Raw genomic sequence first — 22,445 nt, 5'->3', positions numbered from 1 at the left:
AAATTTTGAAAAATATATGTACTTTGAAATATTTATAATTGTTAAAAATATTTTTTATTTCGTTGATATCGTGGTGTGAAAACTTCAAAGCTGATTTTATAAAACTAAATTGAAAGTTAACTTTAAGTAATTTTCAGAAAAGTTCGTGACCATTCTTTAATTTTTCTAGTTTGAGAGTATTCTTTAGTAACTAATTCTTTTAATAACTAATTCCTATTCTTCAATATTAAATCCGTTGTAGAAACTGCTACTTAAAAACTTCGTGGCTCAAAAATCCTTGAAAATTATCAAAATTGGAATAAAGGTCAGGAAAATTTCCGTGACTGATAAGCTTCCCGCAGAACAATTTATCCATCATGATGGTCATTCACATTTTGTTTCAACGAGATAAAAGCAATTCCTGAAATAATTGTGCTACCGTTTTTTTAATTCAATCCATCCTTGAAGTTTTATTTATTTCTGTAAAAACTTATTAATTAATTTGTACCTATTCATATATTTTTTGAATGAAAAAACTAAATCGTATCTATTCCTCTTTAGATGCGAAAGCAAGAGTCCAACGATTAATTTCTGTCTTTAAAATAACATTTATGTTTAGGTATTTTTACAATGTACGAGTTCAATAGCAAAAACGCATATAAGTTCCAGAAATAATACATTTAAAATGGAAAGGCCAAATTCACCGGAAAAGAGAAGAGAAAATACTCCTTTTAATAGTTTTTATTTGAGGAAAGTAAAATCTTACTCTATTTAATTTGTTTGTTTTTTTCTGTTCGCGGGCCGACTGATTGGTTTACGCCATGAATAACTTTAATCTTGATTTCACTTTTTATTTATTTCATTAATTTAAGGTCAAATTTACTTGTCCCTGATTACAAATCCAGGCAACGATCAGATCACAATTATAATCAAAGGATACCTTAGAAAATCTTTCCACCACTTTTTTTGTAATTTTTTTAAATTTGGGAAAACATTTACTTCTGTACGAATAGTTGTTTAACGTAATGAATTATTTAAAGTCGACACGATTACCAAGTGATGCTTTGCGTAAATCGTTTATGCCAATGCCAAAAACTGGCGACATTCCATTTCTTTTTTCAAATATTCAACTTTTTCCGTCAAATTAATTTCTCTTTGCAGACCCTTTCCCCCTCAAATTGTCATAATGTTATGAAACTCTATTTCATGATATTTTTACACGCTCATTAGAAAACAATAAAAAAAATTTATATGTTTCCTTACAAAAAGAACTTTTTTTGGTCGAATTAAATATATTTTGTTTCGATTACAGTTAAACATATTTCAAGATACTATTATTTTTTTTTGCGACATTTGACACCTTGAGAAAACACTTTACAGTTTGAACATCCGATTAAATGGCTTAAAATTTTTAAAAATGATCTCCCTCCTTTTTTTCAGAAAACTGTACATTAAAATGTATAACAATCATTTAATGCTTCTCAAGAAATATCCAAAGTTATATCATCTCTTGAAACAAAATTTGAATATTGATAATATCCTCCAGTTTTTACACAGGGTATGCAGAGATGCCAACTGCTCCGGACACGCCAAAATAAATATAAAAAAAACGTTAAATAACTGCAAACTAAATTTTGCAAATATTTGACTTTTTTTTATTGCTTTTAAAAGGTATAGCATGACATAACTAATATAAAGTGGTGAATTATGTAAGCCTGCGAATTATTTAGAAATAGTGGTGGATAAAAATCAACTAAATTGAATTTTTTAAACCAAGAATCACAATTGATAAACTACCACTTTAAAATATTTATTTGCTGTCCGGAGCAAGCTGGCATCTCTGGAATTCGCATAAAGAAATCATTTGAATTTAAAACTTTTACCACTTTATAAAATGAATTAAAAAGTATAAATTATTGCAAAATGGGCGTTCTCTTGGCTTACCCATCGATTTTCACCATTGGATATCGGTGAGTTAGGTTGTGTTATAACCGAGCTCCTGCCACGATGACTTCGATAAGATTTGGCCGCGGAGGGAAGGTTTCCCGACCCTCTCGCGGAAGCGTTCTTGACGATGCGTTTGATCACAATGCCCTTAGAGAAGCGATGAAAGTTGCTGCCCGCAAAAAGGCTTCTTTTTGTAAATACAAAGATGATTTGAAAAGTATGATTTACGATCAAGCGCAATTAACCAACCGAATGAGAAGAAGCTTTGATGAAGGCCAACTGACAAAAGAGAATCTCTACAGAATGATCTACTTAGAAGAAGGACTCAAAGCCCTTGCTAAGCCAAAAGTTCCAGACCCAGTTTTGAAAATTACGGATATCCAGACAACGACTCCGGCTGATTCAACTCCTACAACAGAGGAACTAGAGCCTGCGTTGGAAACTATGGATATACAGACTACAACCCCGGTTGACTCAACTCCTGTAACAGACGAACCAGACTCAATCCCCAACTCTGAGCCTGCTGCACAACAACCTCCTACTGTTGTGAAAGAAAAGAAAAAGAAAAAACGGAGAAAGAACGGTGTCAACTCGGCGACACCAGCCAGTTCTTAACCCGAGTTAGAAAGTGAGCAACCCCACCACGAGAAAGAGATCATCCCCACAACACCGGCGGGACCTGATTTAGAACAGATGGAGCTAGGAGACACTACTGAAGCCCCGGCAACAGTTGAGACCCCAGCTACTTCACCCGTGAAGAAAGATACCCTGCATCCCACCGGCAAGAAAATCAAAGCCCTCGTACGTGGACATAGAATCGACACTGAGATAGTAAATCTCGAAAGAGAACTCTCAGACATTGGTCTTAGACCAATCAGAACAGAGCAGATGAGAAAGAGGCGTGGCCAGGAATACAAGCTCCTCCCACTCTTCCTAGTTATCCTGAGCGATGTTCCCGACCACCGGAAAATCTTTAAACAAGACCGACTGCTGAATACACCCGTCCGGGTGGAAAGGTTTCGTGTCGGCCGCCATGAAATCCAATGCTTCAGTTGCCAAGGATTTGGCCACATCCAGAAAGCCTGCACAGATAAGCAAGCGTGCATGAAATGCGCAGGAGCGCATTGCTCCTACCAGTGCACTAAGCCCCTGAGTGAACCTCCGACTTGTGTGAATTGCAAGGAAGAACACACAGCCTGTTTTTCAGGCGGCCCATCCAGGCCCAGGAGAAAATTCGCACCGAAAAAGAAAGATCATCGGAGTGCCACCGGCTCAGCTACAAGATTCCTGAGAATAGTGAAGGAATTACAAGAACTCTTAAAAGACGAGAAGTTAGTTTCGCTGCTCCAATCCCTTCTCCCAGCTCCCAAGACATAGACCCTGAGATACTCCAACAAAGACGTTCACAGAGTTCCATCTGTGAAATACTCACTCTGAATTTTATGCCATTAGTCACCGTTGCTCTAGGGCAAATTTACAGATTAAGAGGTCAGGTGCCCGCTAACGCGGGCAGGCACCTTAACAAATCCAGATCGTCGTCGTCGTTCTCTTGGCTGAAAGTAACACCTTTTGAGTCATAATATAGTATTTGCTAGCTAAAAACAATGCGAGCAAATACAGTGCGTATGAAAGAAAGTCTATTCTTGAAAGGAAGTCTTGTCAGTCATAAAGAGCTGGAAATGTTCCTTTCTATGCGGTCATTGAAACCAAATTTTAAAATTTCTGCCACGATGAGAGTGTTATTATGGGAAAAAATAACAGTGCATATATTTGATTAATAAGTAAACTTTTATCATGTTAGCTGCATTAAATTATTGAAAATTTATTATGGTAAATGAAATTGAAAGTTAAGTTTAAGAAATTTTCAATAAAGTTCGTGACCATTCTTTAATTTTTCTAGTTTGTGAGTATACAGTATTTGATGAAGTATTATAATGAATATGTTACTGTGACTGACGGAAATTGGTGGTTGCTGACTTCGACGGGTGAATGCTAACGCTCTCATAGTCACTTTGGTAAATACCGATCGGATGAGGTTAAACTGATGTCGTTAAAATAAAGTGTCTATAACCTCAAAAAAGAAAAATATTTTTGTGGATGAGGTAATTCTTTTTAAACTAATTCCTATTCCTCAATACTAGATTCGATGCTAAAATCGCAACTTAAACATTTGATAGCTTAAAAATCATTGAAAATAATCAAATTCGGTATGTAGGTAACGAAAATTTTTGCGGCTGGTAAACACTTCATAAAACTATTTATCTATTGTAGTGGTTTGTTTCGACATGATTCTTGAAATAATTGCGCTACCAGTTTTCTTTCATCCTTCCTTCCAATATACGTTTATTTATGTAATAATTTATTCGTTTGTTCTCTGTTTTCTGATGAAAAACTAAATCATATCTATTCCTAAGTAGATAGGAAAGCAAACATTTTACGTTTAATATCTTCATTAAAATCAAACTTAGGCATTTTTAAAACGATTTTAATAATTAAAAAAAATATACAGGTTCCAAAAATAATACATTTAATATGACAAGACGAAATTGATATATAAAGAGAAAAGAAAAATTTTATTTGAGGTAAAAAAAGGTTACAACAACATTGTATTTAACGGGTTAACGCCTAGCGTCATATATTTAGGACAGTTCCTTTTTTCAAAGACATTCATTGTGGTGGGAAACTTTTTTCAGAATTTTCATTTATCTGGGTGAATTAAAAGATTCTCAGATACCACAATGATTTAGTTATTTCTGACTAGATGCAGAATTAAAAGGAGATCTATCAAAGACTTTTTGAATACCCTAACAGTAGAAAAACCAATTAATTTCGATAATATATTGTACCACCTTTTCCATAAAACCACTTCTTGTATCATTTCAATATATAAAGTCGGGACAAAGCGGATTAATTTGTTAATTTCAGTTCAGATTTACATCACATTGTCGATTGACTGACTTACGCACTGAATAACTTTAATCTTGCTACCACTTTTCATTTATTTCACTACTCTAAGATGCTTAGATCACAAAACGTTTTACGGCCGGTTGACTCCCCGGTTAACTATACATCTGTAGTGATGGTCACTCAACTCACATTTTGTTTCGACGAGATTCCTGAAATAATTGTGGTCAAATACAAATACCTACATATACCAATGCCAAAAACCATCACCTCCTACATCAGAAAGCCTCCACACGGTTTTAATAAATATTTAAAATGTACATCCATTACCAGTTGTGCGCATGAACCCAAATTCTTTTTTGTAAGTAATTGGGAGATATTTATCATATATATTTGAGGACTGACAAGTAAATAAGACAAATCAATCCTATTCGTAAATTAAAATTATTTTTAGGCATATATTTGCTAATTCTTTCTTAATAGTCTACCAGGGGTCTCCAAACTACGGCCCGAGGGCCACATCCGGCCTGCGGACAGATTTTGTCCGGCCCGCGGAGAGCTAGCATACTTGAAAACTCCTTTTAGAGAACATATTTTTTATAGCAAATTAAATTTAGTTTACTGAAGTGTTCTAATTTTATGTTGAATAATTATTAATATGACATCTACATTGATATGGTCATGGGCTAACTACTCATAACATTGTTGTAGGCTTATTGTTATTGTCCTTGTGATAAGTTGGAAAAAGAAACACAGAATTGTAATGAGTAAGGACATGTATAATATGCAGAAAATTTAACTTCAGTATATAATGACTAACAAATTATTGAAATGAATCCAACTAACATTTCATGCATTTTAAATAAAAACATAACTTATAACAAGCATAATGACATATGAAATACTAATGAGATCTATGTAATTGAGATTTTCCACTGACAATAGTTTGTAGTTGTGGACTAATTTTACTTGTACCAATTATTAAAAGAGATTTAAGATGCTCATCAGTTAATTTAGATCTGTAAACATTTTTTTGTGTACTTCATTTTGGAGAAGGTCTTCTCACACAAATAAGTAGTACCAAAAACAGAAAACAGCCCACGAGCAAATTTATGCAAATTATCAAATTGTGTCAGTGGAAGACTCTTATAAAATTCCAACAAATATGAATTTTGATATTTGTTCTTAATTATATCACTGCACTGTAGATCAATCATTTCCATTTGAAGTTCCGGGGCTAGGGTTTCAATGTCAGTATCAAAAGGATTCTGAAAAATCTTAATTTGATTCGCAATGGCATCAAAGTCCGAGGAACGAGTATCAAAATTTATTTTCAAAGCACTCAAAATTTCGATTGCAAAATCGATAGGAAACTCAGTCTCAGTGGTGTGGCTGAATATTTCACATGTTTTAAAATGTGAAAAGCATTTACTTCGTAGTTGTGATTGAAACAGTATAAATTTCTTCCGGAATGATTTGATATTAGTGTATAAATCAGGAAGATGCTGGTTTTCTCCTTGCAATCTCAAATTCAGTTCGTTCACATGTTTTGTCAAATCAACATAGAATGCTAACTTCCACAGCCATGCGTTGTTTTGTAATTCAGTAAGAGGGCGATGCTTTTCATTCAAAAAAATTTCGATCACTGCTCGAAGTTCAAAAAAGCGCTGAAGGACTTTCCCACAACTAAGCCAACGTATGGCAGTATGATAAGGTAAGTCATTTTCTCCAATCTCTGCAATAAATTGTCGGAATTGTCGGTGATTCAGCCCAAAAGATCTGATAAAATTAACAGTTGATATGACTGGTTTCTGAACTTCAGACATATCCAAAAATTTTCCGCACAAAGACTGTTGATGAATGATACAATGTAAGACTAATGGTTTTGAACCACCGTCATTTTCTACAGCCTTTGACACAAGAGCGACAACTCCTTTATCTTTCCCACTCATGTTTTTGCCGCCATCAGTTGTAATACATTTCAAGTTTTTCCATCGAAGGTTCTTTTGATTAATGGCCATTTCAACTCCTTTAAAAATATCTGTATCAGTAGTTGTGCCATGAATACTATACATATCAAGAAGTTCTTCATGCACTTCATAGCTTTTATCTACTCCTCGTATATAAATCAACACCTGAGCAGTATCTGACACATCCGTTGACTCATCCAAGGCCAAAGAAAACCACTCAACATGTCCATTTTTGTCGAACAGTTGAGAGGATATATTTTCAGCGATGTTTTCTACCCTTCGAGCTACAGTGTTTGCTGACATACTGACAGTTTTTAATAAATTTACAATTTCAGGGCACATTTCTTCGGCTACTGCAATTATGCATTCTTTGATCATTTCTCCATCGGTGAATGGTTTTCCGCGTTTTGCAATTTCAAGAGCCACACGAAAGCTGGCACGAGTTGCAGCCTCTTGTTCAGTTTTGAGTTTTGTAAATGAAGATTGCTGCGATTTCAATCCGCGCTTCATAGCTTCGAATTTTTCTGTCCGCAAACTTCCTGTATATTTTGAGTAATTTTGAAAATTTTTTGTTTCATAATGACGTTTTTAAATTCTTTGAGAACGGCTATGCTTTCATTGCAAATCAAACATAGCGCCTTGTTACTGGACTCAATTACGAAATACTGAATGTTCCACTGATCTTTGAATTTTCTGCATTCACTATCAATTTTTCGCTTCTTTTCCATACTACTAAATCACACACAAAAGCAACAATTCAAATCAAAATACTGTTACAAAGATGTCTTAAACTTAAACACGCACAAACACGTTTTAAGGAGGTAAGCACTATTTTATTTCACAACAGTGTCATAGGAACTGACTTGTGGTTGCGCCACTAGCCTTCTTATATATTCCAATTACTGCCATCTAGAAGTGAGTGGAAGACACCAGAACTTTCTCGAACCAACGAGATTATTCTGTACGTGTTATTAGCGCCATCTGTTAGCGGTAGAACGTACTACCTATTTCCGCTTGTGTCCACCAGATGTCGTATCAAGTTACTCCTCATGGCTCGTACTCTACGACTAATCTAGAAATTACAGATAATGACAGGAAAATTAATAATATGCAGTGTTGCCGTTTTGCGGACTTTAGTCCGATTTGCAGCCTTTTTTAAACGCTGCGTACTTTTTCGGACTTTTTTTTTCATCAGTGGACTATTTCACTTTTTACCACCGGCAACAATGATAATATGGTTTTGGCCCTCGGAACGTACTGCAGTAATCAGTATGGCCCTAAGGCTGGAAAGTTTGGAGACCCCTGGTCTAGATTTTCTATTACATGGCTCTTTTGTAAAATGGCTTACCTTCATAGTGGTCTGATCGGATTATTTATAAGAAATCGTGTGGAGTCTTTCAGTTATAGGAGGCTTTACAAAAACTGGTGGTATTCCATTTTTTTATGCCAAATATTTATTACTCTTTGTAGACCCTCTCCCTCTCAAATTGTCATAATGCAGAGATGCCAACTTGCTCCGGAGAGCAAATATATTTTTTAAAGTGATAGTTTATCAATTGTGATTCTTGGTTTAATAAATTCAATTTAGTAGATTTTTATCCATCACTATTTCTAAACAATTCGTAGGCTTGTGTAATTCATCACTTTATAGTATATATCTCATGCTATACCTTTTAAAAAGCAAGCAAAAATAGTCAAATATTTGCAAAATTTACTTTGTAGTTATTTACCGTTTTTTTTAAATTATTTTTGCGTGTCCGGAGCATTTGGCATCTCTGCATAATGTAAAGAAATTTAAATTTACGAGATATTTTTCACGCTAAATCGAATAGTATAAACCAGGGCTCGAAAACCGCCAGTCCGCCCTTCCTCGGCGGTCAAAAATTCCCTGCGGACAACTAATTTCTCGAATCCGACGTCCGTACGGACGGCCATTTTCTGGTCTTGACCTTTGTCATTTAAAAAGAAATAAATTATTTCATAAAAGAAATACTAGGTTACTATTAGTAACCTAGTTTTTCTTTTATTACTGTATAATGTTATTCTAGCATTTGTAATCCTAGTAACTACTAATTAATTGTGTAATTTATAAAATAAATAAGAGAAAATTATATTTTTATTTATTTGGAAGCTACGGGCTAGTTTCAAAGGAGGACGGGTTCATTGTAGAACAATCCGTCCTCGGGGGCGGGTAAAATTTCTGAGTTTTTTCGAGCCCTGGTATTAACAAAATTTTATGTTTCTTTAGAAAAAGAGCTTTTTTGGTCAAAAAAAAGTATATTTTGCTACGGTTAAACTTAAAAAAATTTCAATGGGTTTTTTTTCTGAGATATAATCCTCTCTTTGTGAAAACTTTTTCAGTTTGAACATCCGATAAATAGCTTAAAAGTTTTTTTTAAAAATTATTCCCCTCCTTTTTTTTCATTTCAGCAAACTGCGCATTAAAATGCATAAGAATAATTTAATGCTTGTCAAGAAATATCAAAAATTGAAATATTTTTAAAACAAAATTTTAAAAATTATTTTCAGTGTATAATTTGCATGACGAACTCAATTGAATTAAAAACTGCAACCACTTTATAAAATAAATTATAAAGTATAAGAAACTGCAAAGTTTATCAGCTGTCTGTCATTTTTCGCTAACTCAGATATCGGTAATTCTTACAGAAGTATTTGTGTGGCAGATAAAAAATGCGAGAAATAAAATAGAAGTATATCTATAATCTAGAGAAAATTCCCCGTTTTTGAAAGGAAGACCTTGACAATAAGGAGTAAAAAAATATCTGGAAATGTTCCTCTCTGTGTGTAATAAATTTTCTTTAATACCGAATGTTCACATTTCAGCGATGTAGAAAGCTTTATAATGACAAAAAAATAACAGTGAATATATTTGAGTATTAAATAAACTTTCATCATGTTAGCTGCATTAAATTTTTAAAAATTTATAATTAGATGATTACAGATCCAAATTCGACGTGATATTTCAAGGCTCAAGTAAGGCCTAGAAATAATTTAAATGTGGCAGGTAAATTTTGAGAAATAAATGTACTTTGAAATATTCATTATTATTAAAAATGATTTTATTTCGTCAATATCGTAGTGCGAAAACTTCATGGCAGATTTTATAAAATTAAATTGAAAGTTAACTTCAAGTTATTTTCAGAAAAGTTCGTGACCAGTCTATAATTTTTCTAGTTTGTGAGTATCCAGTATTTGATGAAGTATTATAATTATAATGAATGTTACTGTGAATGACCGAAATTGGTGGTTGTTGACTTCCACCGGTGAATGGTAACAATCACCTAGTCGCTTGTGCAAACATCCGAAATATATACTAGATAAGTGCATACCTGCCAACTTTTGATTCCTTCAATTATGATTTTTCCCAGTGGTATTAAAACGGAATTAAAATTTCAATTTTAAGCAACGAAATACGTTGTATTTGAAAAAACTTGAGCTGAAATGGTTGAAAGAAACGCATAATAATATATATTTGCGTAAGTCTTTCAAAAATAGTGGTGATCAAAATGATTTAAAAATTAAGTTTATAAAAGAAAAAATAGTATATATTTACTACCACTTTAAATGTAAAAATAAAATTTTACGCCTAATGCGTAAAAGTTGGCAGCTATGTAAGTGCCACTGCCCGGCATCCAATTACCCAGTATATCTTCCACTAATGTTTTTTAAGGCTCATTACCACTGCCCGATACACATTTGCCCGGTACTCCGAACGCTGATATTTCTCCCAATCGATCCTCAGAAGATATTAAAATATCGAGCAAATATAATAATACCAATTAATAATTATTATCAAATCAGATATAATCAATAGTTCGAACATTCACCAAAGCGATTGTGTGATTGTCGAAATCCATCGAAGAAAGTCAACATTATCTTGATTTCGATCATTCACGGATACAAATACATTGAGTCTGATGAGGTTAAAACTACTTTCTCAAAAAATATGTTTTAGTGAATTAGTAAATTTATGCTTCCTTTTAAAACCTAATTCCTATTCCTCAATTTTAGATTCGTTGTTGAAATTGCAGCTTAAACATTTAGTAGCTCAAATAGCTTCATATCAAATTTGGAATAAAATTCAAAAACTTTTCGGGACCTTTAAACACATATAAGTTCCTGAAATAATGCATTTAATAAGGCAAGACCAAATTGTTAGACAAAGAGGAAGGGAAATACTTCTTTTAACAGTTTTTATTTGAGGAATGTTAAATCTTACTACCGTTTTCTTTTTAATTTGTAAATTTCTGCTCAGATTTCCGAGCTGATTGACTGGTTTGCGCAATAAATAACTTTAATCTTACAACCACTTTTTATTATTTCATTAATTTAAGGTCGGATTTACTTATCCTAGATTGCAATTACACGCTACGATCAGATCACAATTATAATCAACGGATATTTAAGAAACTCTTTCCACCACTTTTGATTTAATTTTTAAATTTTGGATTACATTTACTTATGTACAAAAAAACAAATTGGAAATCCACATTTTGGTCACGTCAGAATATCATTGCTGGCACGGAGGAGAATTACGAGAAAGTGATCTATGCTGTTCTAGGATGCCGACAACTGATGCTGGTCTTGCTCTACTGATGTCTTCTTCTTCCTTGCGATGTCGGTCATGAAGAATAGATGCTGATTATCCTGAGAGTTTCAAGGTGAGTGATGCTGATTTTGATCTCGTCAGGTTTCTGAGACGAAAGAGACAATACTGAAAACTGACCATTTTGATGTCTGGATTTTGATCCCGCCATTTTGTTTTTTCAAATCATGCCGTATCATAAAACAGCTCGTGGTGGAAAGGTCTCATTCTCTGGTCGTAATTCACCGTCGCATTGCGTAGAGTCCACGTCATTAGAAAAAATCGTTGCTACCTGTGGGATTTCAAAAAGATATTTTCCATCAGTTAAACTTGAACATATTGATGATCTTGTAGAGTTTTACTCTCAGTTTGATACAGAGGAGCTGATTCGCTTAGATAAATTACTTAGCAAACTGCTCATTCAGATAAGATCAAGTTACCCTGGAGACTATGAATACTCATATTTCCTAAAACTGACAAATGCAGCTTATCACGTCAGATGGAAGCGGAAAAAATTTCAAGCAGAAGAAAACAAGGTGATGAATGAAAACTCCATTAAAGTCGAATCAATAATGACTGAAACTAATCCAAGCACTGCAGACAAAACCATGGAAAATAAAGATGAAAACTTGAATACAACACCGAATACAGAAACTGACACGGACATCAATATTAACAATAATACAGAACCACCAGCAAAGAAAAGAAAAAAGAAGAAGAAGCAAAATGCAGTCAAAACAATTGAAGATAATTCTACACTCATGTCTACAAACAGCTGTCCTTCTTCTAGCCAACATAACTCAACAGATGACGTCACTATCTTGAAGACAACAAAACCTAAGGAGGATACCGACAAAGTACAGGATCCGCCCAGCAAACCAGAAATAACACCGCAAGCCAGATTTATTAAGGTTTTGGTCCGGGGCCTGCCTGTGGACTTTGATAAAGATGCCATCAATACAGAATTACAGAAAAACAATATTGAAACCTTTAAAATAGTGCAGTTTAAGAAGAGAATGGGAGAGGCCTATCGGCTCCTTCCACTTTTTCTCATAATCCTAACATCAACGGTGAATCACCATAGAGTATTCAAAGTCAACAACATACAGCAGATCCCGATCAAAATCGAACGATTTCGAGGAGGTCGAAGACCTACACAATGTTACAACTGTCAAAATTATGGACATACGCAAAGCCACTGCAATGCACCTGCAAGGTGTGTAAAATGCGCTGAAAACCACAGGTCTCATGAATGCAACAAAGACAGAACAACACCTCCAAAATGTTGTAATTGCTACAAAAACCACACAGCCAACTATACTGGGTGCGAGACCCGCCCCAGCAGAAGGAGCCCTCGAGCAACATCAAATTCGATGCCTAAACTTGCTAACCGATTAGTGTCATTAATCAAAGAATTACAGGAATTGCTCAAAAATGAAGAAGTGCTCCGTCTTCTGAGGGAGATCATCGGGGAATCATCTCAAACCCAGTGAGTTCTATTCTTATTTTCAAGACTCTCAAGTTAAATTCACTGAACTTTTCACAGTAGACTTTTACTTATGTTACATTAAATTACATCAAATTTTATTTTCTGATAATATAGCCAATTTATGCATATATATTTATTAACTTATGCACGTTAAATTCTTTTGCAAATTCTATTGTATTTAATGAACAATATTTCGCTTATATTTATATATGTCAACAGATGTCAATTTAGATTCGATATGCAAATGTTATATTTACTATATTAATTTATGTCAACCTATGTATATATATTTCAAATTATGTTTATATTTATATATGTCAATATGTGTCAATTTAGATTCTATAGTCAAATGTTATATCTACTATGTTTATCTACGTCAACCTATGTATATATATTTCAAATTATGTTTATATTTATATGCTTATATTTATATGTGTAAATTTAGTTTCGATATTCAAATGTTTATTTACCCAAGCAAAGTGCTTGTAATTTTGTATTAGCAACCACATCGACTGTTAAATTCAAAATGTTATCACTTTAAACTTATGTAAATTTCTAGATGTATGGGATAGGGGCCGCTGCGCGGCCCAGGTGCCCAATTTTTATAAATAAAGTAAGTAAGTAAAAAACAAATTAATGCAATGAATTATTTAAAAGCAACACGATTTCCAGGTGATGTTTTAAGTAAATTTGTTTATACCAATGTCAAAAACATTGACATTGCATTTTTCATGCCAAATGAACAACATTTTCCCCTTCTATTGTCATGTTGTAAAAAATTTGACTTATTAAGATATTTTTACACGTTTAATTGAATGCAACGAAAAAAACTTTTCGTTGGAAAAAGTGCGTTTTTTTTTTTTTGGTCAAAATAAGTATGTTCTGACACGATTAGAGTTAAACGTATTTCAAAAGTTTTTTTCTTTGAGATATTGCCTTTGTTGAGAAAACACTTTTAAAAAAATTATTCCCTTTTTTTTTCTTCTTCTTTTTTCAGCAAAATGTACATTAAAACGCATTAAAATCTTTTAATACTTTTCAAGAAGTATCAAAAATGGAAATATTTCTTTAAAAAAATTTTTTCATAGTTGATAATGTATGCTTTTGGCACAGTGTTTAATTTGCTTAAAAAAAGTATTTAAATAAAGATTTGTTACCACTTAATAAAATAAATTTTAAAATACAAGTATTTGCAAAATAAAATAATTAGACCAATGCGCAAAATTTATTTGACATATTTTTATTATCAGTTAGTTAGCTAGCTGAAAAAAATTGCATTTGTAGTAATAGTATAATTTCCGCCTTTCCTGAAAAAAAGAATAGGCACTAAGGAGTAATAATCTAGAAATCATCGTTTCTGTACGCGATAGATTTTCCTTAAATCCATATTTTCACACTATTCCGATATTGAAAGCGTTACTATGAAGGGAAAAAGTAACAGTAAATATATTTGTGTAATAAACCATTATCATGCTAGAAACTTTTAAGTTATTACAAATTTATATTTCGTTGTTTACAGATCCAAATTCAGCATGATATCTCAAGCACGACGTTTGTGCACGAAGTATTCGTACTTGACAAAAAATATTTTCATTTCATCTATAACGTGATCTGAAAAATTCAAAACTGATTTTAAAAAATTAAATTGAAAATTAACTTTAGAATATTTTAAGCAATTTTCGGAGAAGTTCCTAAACACTCTTTAATATTTCTAGGTTGTGAGTGCCAGAGTTGGCCGTCGATTACAACTGTAATTGATTACAGATAATTACAGCTATGTAATCTATTACTTGTAATCACGATTACAAGTAATCGTGATTACAAGCTATCAAAATTTTTGATTACATCTGAGTAGAGCAAAAATGTAATCGAGAACATTTGCCAATTACAGTAATCAATTACTTGTAATCATGAATACAACCATAATAATTTTGAATACAACTGTAATCGTGATTACAAAACCAATTACTGTAATCGTAATAACTTGTAATCGTATAGTTTGATTACATGTACACGATTTTATATATTTTGATTAATTGTAATCATAATTACTCGTAATCGTTTTTGTTGTGATCACTTGCAATCGCTATCACTTGGAGTCATGATTACAATTGTAATCAAAATTTTGATTACAGCAGTAATCAAGATTACAAGAAATTAATTACTGTAATCAATGTTGTAATCATGATTACAGCTGTAATCAAAATTTAAGAAAGTTGTAATCACGATTACAAGTAATTGATTACTGTAATTGTTTGTTATAATCACGATTACAGCTGTAATCAAAATTACGTTAAATTGTAATCATGATTATAAGAAGTTGATTACAGTAATCAAAAAATTTAATCATTTTTGGCCAACTCTGGTGCGTACCCAGTATTTGATGAAGTAACATAATGAATTTGTGTCTGTGAATGACCGAAATTTGTGATTGTTGACTTCCACCGGTGAAAGTGGACAATCACAGAGTCGCTTTGGAAGATGCCCGAAATATATGATAGTTAAGTGACACTGCCCGGAATATATTTGCCCGGTACTCTGAACAACACTGATGCTTCTCCTAATCTATCCTCAGCAGACATTAAAATATCAAATAAATGTATTAACAACAAATAAATTAATATCAAATCTGATATAACAACTATTTCGCACATTCTCCAAAGCGATTACGTGATTGCTGACATTCACCGAAGAAAGTCGACATTCTCTTGATTTCGGTTATTAGCGGTAACAAATATATTTAGTCCGATGAGGTTAAAACAGTGTCTATCATTGCAAAAAAAATATATACATTTTAGTGGATTGGTTAATTCTTTTAATAACTAATTCCTATTCCTCGATATTAAATTCGTTGTTGAAATTGCAACTAAAAAACTTGGTGGCTCAAAAATCCTTGAAAATTATCGAATTTGGAATAAAGGTCACGAAAATTTTCCTGACTGGTAAACACCCCTTAAAACTATATTTTTCCAACGTGATTGTCACTGACATTTTGTTTCGACGAGATTCCTGAAAAGCAATTCCTGAAATAATTATGCTAACGGGTTTTTTATACAATCCATCCTGTAAATTTTATTTATTTTTGTAATAACTTATTAATTTATTTTTACTTATTCAGATATTTTTTGAATGGAGAAACTAAATCGTACACATTTCTAATTGGATACGAAAGCAAGAGTTTAACGACTAATTTCTGTCCTTAAAATCACATTTGACTTAGGCATTTTTACAATGTACGAGTTCAATGGAGAAAAAAAACATACAAGTTCCAAAAATAATACATTTAATATGGCAAAACCAATTTCATAGGTAAGGAGAAAAGAAAATACTTATTTTAATTGTTTTTATTTGAGGAAAGTAATATTTTACTCTATTTAATTTGTTAATTTTTGTTCAGATTACATCCCGGGGCCGATGGATTGATTTACGCCATAGGTTCCCAAAGTGGTCCAGGTTGACCCCCAGGGGTCCATAGGAGACTACACGGGGGTCCACGTAGACGTGAAAAGAAAACAGGGGTTCACAATTTGTAAGTGGGGGTTCACGAAAAATTTTCCGGTTTTCATGATAAATAACAAAAATTTTGGCTTTGATTTACCTATCAACGAAGGCAGGTAGCATCATTCACTAGGTAGGTACTCAAAAATATTTGAGACTCAGTTCAAACACAGAATTGAATAGAACAATAGATAATAGTACAAGTGTACACCACATGTCGAGACTTGCAAAGTCGCCCGCTCGCCCGGGATGCTTGTTTAGACCTGCAAAGGGATGAATTGCGACTAGCGCTGTGCTTGCAATCTACATTGGTATAAATACGAATGCCAAGAACAAAACGATGCTCATTTGTTTCTTGGGATTTTGAACATAAAAGTGGGACAACCTCCATTTGACAATCTCCATCCCAACCTGCACAAACCTCCTTTTGACGTACTCAAAAGAATTCCTTTAAGTAACAACACAGTACAAAGACGTATTGATGAAATGAGCTCTGATATAGAAAGCTTCTTGTGTAATCATCTGCAAACCACTCATTTTTTTATTCAATCGGACGAGTCTACTTCGCCTGGTAATGAAGCATTATTATTGGTATATGTTCGATTTGTTATAGACGAAGAAATCCATGAAAAGCTGCTATTCGCAAAAACTTTCAAATCGGACACTAAAGGCGAGTCGATATTTAATGTCCTGAGTGATTTTTTTTACAGGAAAATCTATTCCATTTACAAACATTATTTCGGTGGCAGCAGATGGAGCTCGTGCCATGTTCGGGTGATATCGTGGGTTTATAAGCCATCTTAAAAGAATAATGCCTGGACTAATTGCAATTCACTGTGTCATCCACCGACAACACCATGTAGCGAAAAATTTGAGTGATAGATTGCACCAATCGCCAGTGGTGAAAGCGAGACGGAAAAGAGGAAAGGCTGGTAGTGAAACCATTTCAGTTATAACGAGTTTTGGGGAGGAGTTTACTTATTCTTTTTTTAAATTTTTCAACAATATCTACTTTATCTAGGAAAAGAAGCAGTTTTATATATATGCCAGAATTATAAAAGAAATCTTGATAGTTACAGATATTAAATTGTTTTCGAAAAAAATGCTGGAATGAAATGTTATACGTACCAGGCTTTTCTCCTTTCCGTCTTGCTATATAAGGGCTTTCACCCCTGCTAATCGCTTCAATTTGTGATTAACGTGGTTAATAAAATACGAAGCAATGCTTTGAATACCCGTTTATTTGCGCTATTGTGCGATGAAAATGATGAAGATTTCCAACGACTGCTCTTACTTACTGAAGTACGCTGGTTGTCGAAAGGTGCATGCTTATCGAGATTTTACTCACTTTTCGAATCAGTGATAGAGTGTCTGGAAACTATACCACCAGATTTAAAAGAAAATTTGATCAAATATAAAGCGGACTTAGCGTACTTAACAGATTTGTTCATAAAATTCAATGATGTTAACTTGCAGTTACAAGGGGATAGCCTTAATTTAATTAAAACAAAGGGTGTAATTTCGACTTTTCTTGGTAAATTGAAACTAATGAAGAAAAATATTAGTCAGCGCGAATTCTCCCAGTTTCCGCGCTTGTCACAGATAGAATGACTTGAAGATATTCAGACATACGCTCAACATTTAAATACCCTGCATGATGACTTCAAAAATAGATTTGAAGATATTCTGACCATGGAAATGCCACCATGGATCATAACACCATTTGATGAAACGGAAGAGGCGAATGTGATATTACAAGAGGAGCTACTTGACAGTAGCACCAACGAGAAACTGAAGGTGAAATCTAAAAAAGGCTATGAAACATTTTGGCTGTAGGCAGAAATCCCCGAAAAATATCCTGGGCTGTGGGAAATTGAAAGAAAATTTTTGATAGCGTTTCCCTCGTCATATCTTGTCGAAAGAAGTTTTAGTGCCTTTACCGACCTGTTAACAAAAAAAAAAGGAGAAGATCGAACATCACAGAACAGGGAGATTTGAGATAACTTCTCACAAAACTGAAGCCAAATATTGATAATTTGCTGTCAATTCATCAAGATCATCCGTATCATTGCTACTACTTTTTATTGTTGATTCACATTTCAGAGTTCATTGTTGATTTTTTGTCAATTGTTGATTGTTTGTAATAATAAATGTTTATAATTTTGTATAACCACAAGTATTATTTTAATAAATAGGACACAAGAAAATTTGCTACTTTTTTTTCTTCCTAACACCCCCAATTTAGGGTGATATGATGAGTTTTGGGAATAGAGTAGAAATGTAGCAGCAAGGGGTCTACCAAAAATAGTAAAACTTTGAAAGAGGTTCACGAGAAAGAAAAAAGGTTTGGGAACCTCTGGTTTTCGCAAAGAATAACTTTAATCTTGGTACCACTTCTTATTAATTTCATTAATTTAACGCCAAAATTACTTATCCTAGATTGCAAAGACACGCAGCGATCAAATCGCAATTAAAATCAATGGATACATTAGAAAATCTATCCACCACTTTTTATTTATTTTTTAAATTTGGGAAAACATTTACTTCTGTACGAATAGTTATTTAACGCAATGTATTATTCAGAGGCAACACGATTGCTAAGTGATGCTTTGTGTAAGTCGTTTATAGCAAGGCCATAAAACTGCCAACATTCCATTTTTTATGCAACTATTCAACCTTTTTCCCTCAAATTTATTTCTCTTTCCCCCTCAAATTTTCATAATGTTGTGAAAATCTACTCCATAAGATATTTTTACACGGTCATTCGAAAACAATTAAAAAAAATAGTGCGTGGAGTCCCTCCGCGCTGAAGAAGTTAAACTTCGCAACCTGCGACGTTAATTGTAGAAGAATCAGCAGTCGTAGAAGGATCACTAGTTCTATTCAACGACTCTTTTTCCTGCTCCGCTCGCTTCCGTGCTCTGTAACAACGGTAATATTGTGCATTTTTCCCTCGTGGACATCTTGAACCAGTGGAAGTGCTTGTGGTTGCCTCATCGTCTCGCTCAGGAAAATGTATTTGTATTAATAATGTATGTGAATGCGTCATAATGTAATTTCAGAAGAGAAAGCCTAACAATCAATTGATATTCGCAAGAGACGTACCTTGACATAACCTTAAATCCGTAGCATTGTTCGTGGGATTGTTTTCACTCATTTTTTACAATTGTTAGCCACTAAATTTGAAAACAAAAAATACTACCCTATTAAATTATATGTGTATCAAAACAAACTAAAAAAATATTTATAGAAAAACAATACTTTCATGACTTTTAATATTTTTATGCTAGTGAGAACCAAAACAATATGGAAATGAATGAGGGAAAACTGGATCCTACCACGTGATTTCCCGGCCAATAAAAATGTAGCGTTAAACATTTAACGCAACCTTGTAGGAAGTCGCATAAGAAGTATAACTTCAAAAAATTATATGTTTCCTTATAAAAAGAGTTTTTTTTATCAAAGTAAATATATTTTGTTACGATTACAGTTAAACATATTTCAAGAGGGTAGTATTATTATTTTTTTGCGACATTCGGCTCCTTGAGAGAATACTTTACAGTTTGAACATCCGATTAAATGGCTTAAAAGTTTAAAAGATGATCCCCCTCGTTTTTTTCAGCAGACTGTCCATTGAAATGTATAAGAATCATTTAATGCTTCTCAAGAAATATCCAAAGTTAAAAGATTTCTTAAAACAAAATTTAAATACTGATAATATCCTCTAACTTTTACACAGTGTATAATTTGCATAAAGAAGTCATTTGAATTAAAAGCTGCTACCACTTTATAAAATGAATTAAAAAGTATAAGAAATTGCAAAATTTTCGTTTTCTCGTGAATCAATTTTTTCTTAAGTCTTAACATAGTATTTGCTAGCTAAAAACAATGCGAGCAAATACAGTGAATTTAAAAGAAGAATTGCACCGAATGGGACATGTGCTGTCCCAGTCTGGCTAAATTTTTGATTTTAAGGCTGGGACAGCATATGACCCAGTTACTGAAAAATATCTAGGATAGAAAATAACGCCCACTTTGGTCTCCAAACCGATTTTAAGGGCGTCTCATCTTTCTGAGTCCATCAATTTCCTACGTCAATCGTTCCAGATCTAATCAAGCAAGCGACAACTTGCTCCGGACAGCGGATATATATTTTCGAGTGGTAGTTTATAAATTGTGATTTTTGTATTAATAAATTCCATTTATTAGGTTTTCAGCCACCACTATTTCTAAATAATTCGAAGGCTTATTGGAACGCTCCTTCCTCTGATGAACGGTCGAAAGAGAATTTACCCTGATAACAAGTTGCGACAGCTCGCTTACGTAAGTGAGTCTTCTGAAGTTGAAGAGGAGACCGACAATGCAGACGTTTCTCCGAATGATTGTTGATGAAGTTGAGCTCCACAACATGAATCCACCATCATTTTCATGGTCCCATCCAACTAACTTTGCACAATGATTGCCACTAGTTACTTACATCAAGGGTCAAGCAAATTTCTCTATTGGCAGCGAAGTCACCGAAGTGGATTCTTTCTTCAAGATCTTTCCAAAAATCTTATTCATTTGCATTGCCCAAAGTATGAACGAAAGTATAGAAATGGAAAGAAAGAACATTTGGGAATGCGATCAAGGAAGTCAATAAGCAAAGGCGCTCTTCCTCTAAAACTATATCATCCTCATCAACAACGAGACTTTTCAATGTTGGAAACTATTTCCCAATTGAAGGAAAAACGCGCAATAGATGTGCATGGTGCGTAAACATGAATAAAGAGGCACGCTCGAAAATAGAGTGCACCTCTTGCAACGTAGCACTGTGCAAGAGCTGTTTCCAGCCCTACCACACCCTCAAGAAACCCAGATTTTAGATACTTTTGTTCCTCCACTACTTTCAATATTTTCATTTTTTTACCTTTCTTATTTCATAACTGCTAATTTCGAAAAGTGTTTATAAATAAATATGTTAATAAAAATGTTAACGCGAATGTACATGAAAATGTTAATAAAAAGACGTTGCCTAAAATAATCGTCAAACTTTTGAGTAAAATGTCAATAAAAATGAGTTACTGGCTCTAGAATTCCGGCCGGGACATACCCTGTCCCTGGCTTTAGATGCTTTGGGCTTACGGCGGAACATATGTTGTCCCATCAATGAAGCTTGGGAAATAATTGTTATTGATGGTCCGCTGTTATGGGGGCGTTTATGCGTCTCCAAGACCTTCTACCTTTTAGGCATAAAAAATATTTTATCTAATAATAGCTTGGAAGAGAAATACCTGACCTCGGCAATGGGGCGCACTTGGACTGATTTTTCGCCGTATTAAAAGGCTTAAAACCAAATGTTAACATTTCTGCCATGTGTTATTATGAAAAAAATAACAGTGAATATATTTGAGTAATAAATAAACTTTTATCATGTTAGCTACATTAAATTATTAAAAATTTATAATTTGATGTTTACAGATCCACATTTGACCTGATATTTCAGGGTGACCTAGTACGACCTAGATATAGTTTAAATGTGGCAGATAAATTTTGAAAAATATATGTAGTACTTTGAAATATTCATAATTATTAAAAATATTTTTTATTTCGTCGATATCGTGGTGAGAAAACTTTTCAAAGCTCATTTTATAAAATTAAAGTCAAAGTTAAGTTTAAGAAATTTTCAGAAAAGTTCGTGACCATTCTTAAATTTTTCTAGTTTGTGAGTATACTGTATTTGATGAAATATCATAAAAGATTTGTTACTGTGAATGACCGAAATTGGTGGTTGTTGACTTCCACAGGTGAACTTTAACAGTCACATAGTCGCTTTGGCAAATGTCCGAAATATATACTAGTAAATTACCACTGTCCGGCATGCAATTGCCCGGTATATCCTACACTGAAATTTTTTTAAGGTTCATTACCACTGCCCGGTATACGTTTGCCCGATACTCCGAACACTGATATTTCTCTAAATCTATCCTCAAAAGACATTAAAATATCGAACAAGTATAATTGATGTGTTTCATTAGAGAAGTACTTTTTTTGCAACGGTTACAGTTAAAAC

At 33.5% G+C, this 22,445-nt stretch overlaps 1 protein-coding gene across 1 annotated transcript; it reads right to left on the bottom strand.

Moving 5' to 3' along the window:
* Window positions 1-5,843: 5,843 nt before the first annotated feature.
* LOC122272839 (general transcription factor II-I repeat domain-containing protein 2-like) lies at window positions 5,844-7,310 on the bottom strand. Its single transcript, XM_071181729.2, has one exon. The coding sequence runs from the start codon at window positions 7,308-7,310 to the stop codon at window positions 5,844-5,846; it is 1,467 nt and encodes a 488-aa protein (XP_071037830.2).
* Between the last annotated feature and the right edge of the window lie 15,135 nt (window positions 7,311-22,445).

The sequence above is a fragment of the Parasteatoda tepidariorum genome, chromosome 4, assembly GCF_982258835.1.
Source record: "Parasteatoda tepidariorum strain Cologne lab strain chromosome 4, Ptep-v5.0, whole genome shotgun sequence".
Classification (NCBI taxonomy): domain Eukaryota; kingdom Metazoa; phylum Arthropoda; class Arachnida; order Araneae; family Theridiidae; genus Parasteatoda; species Parasteatoda tepidariorum.
Note: the sequence above shows the minus strand (reverse complement) of the source record. Positions and strands in the feature narration are given on the sequence as shown.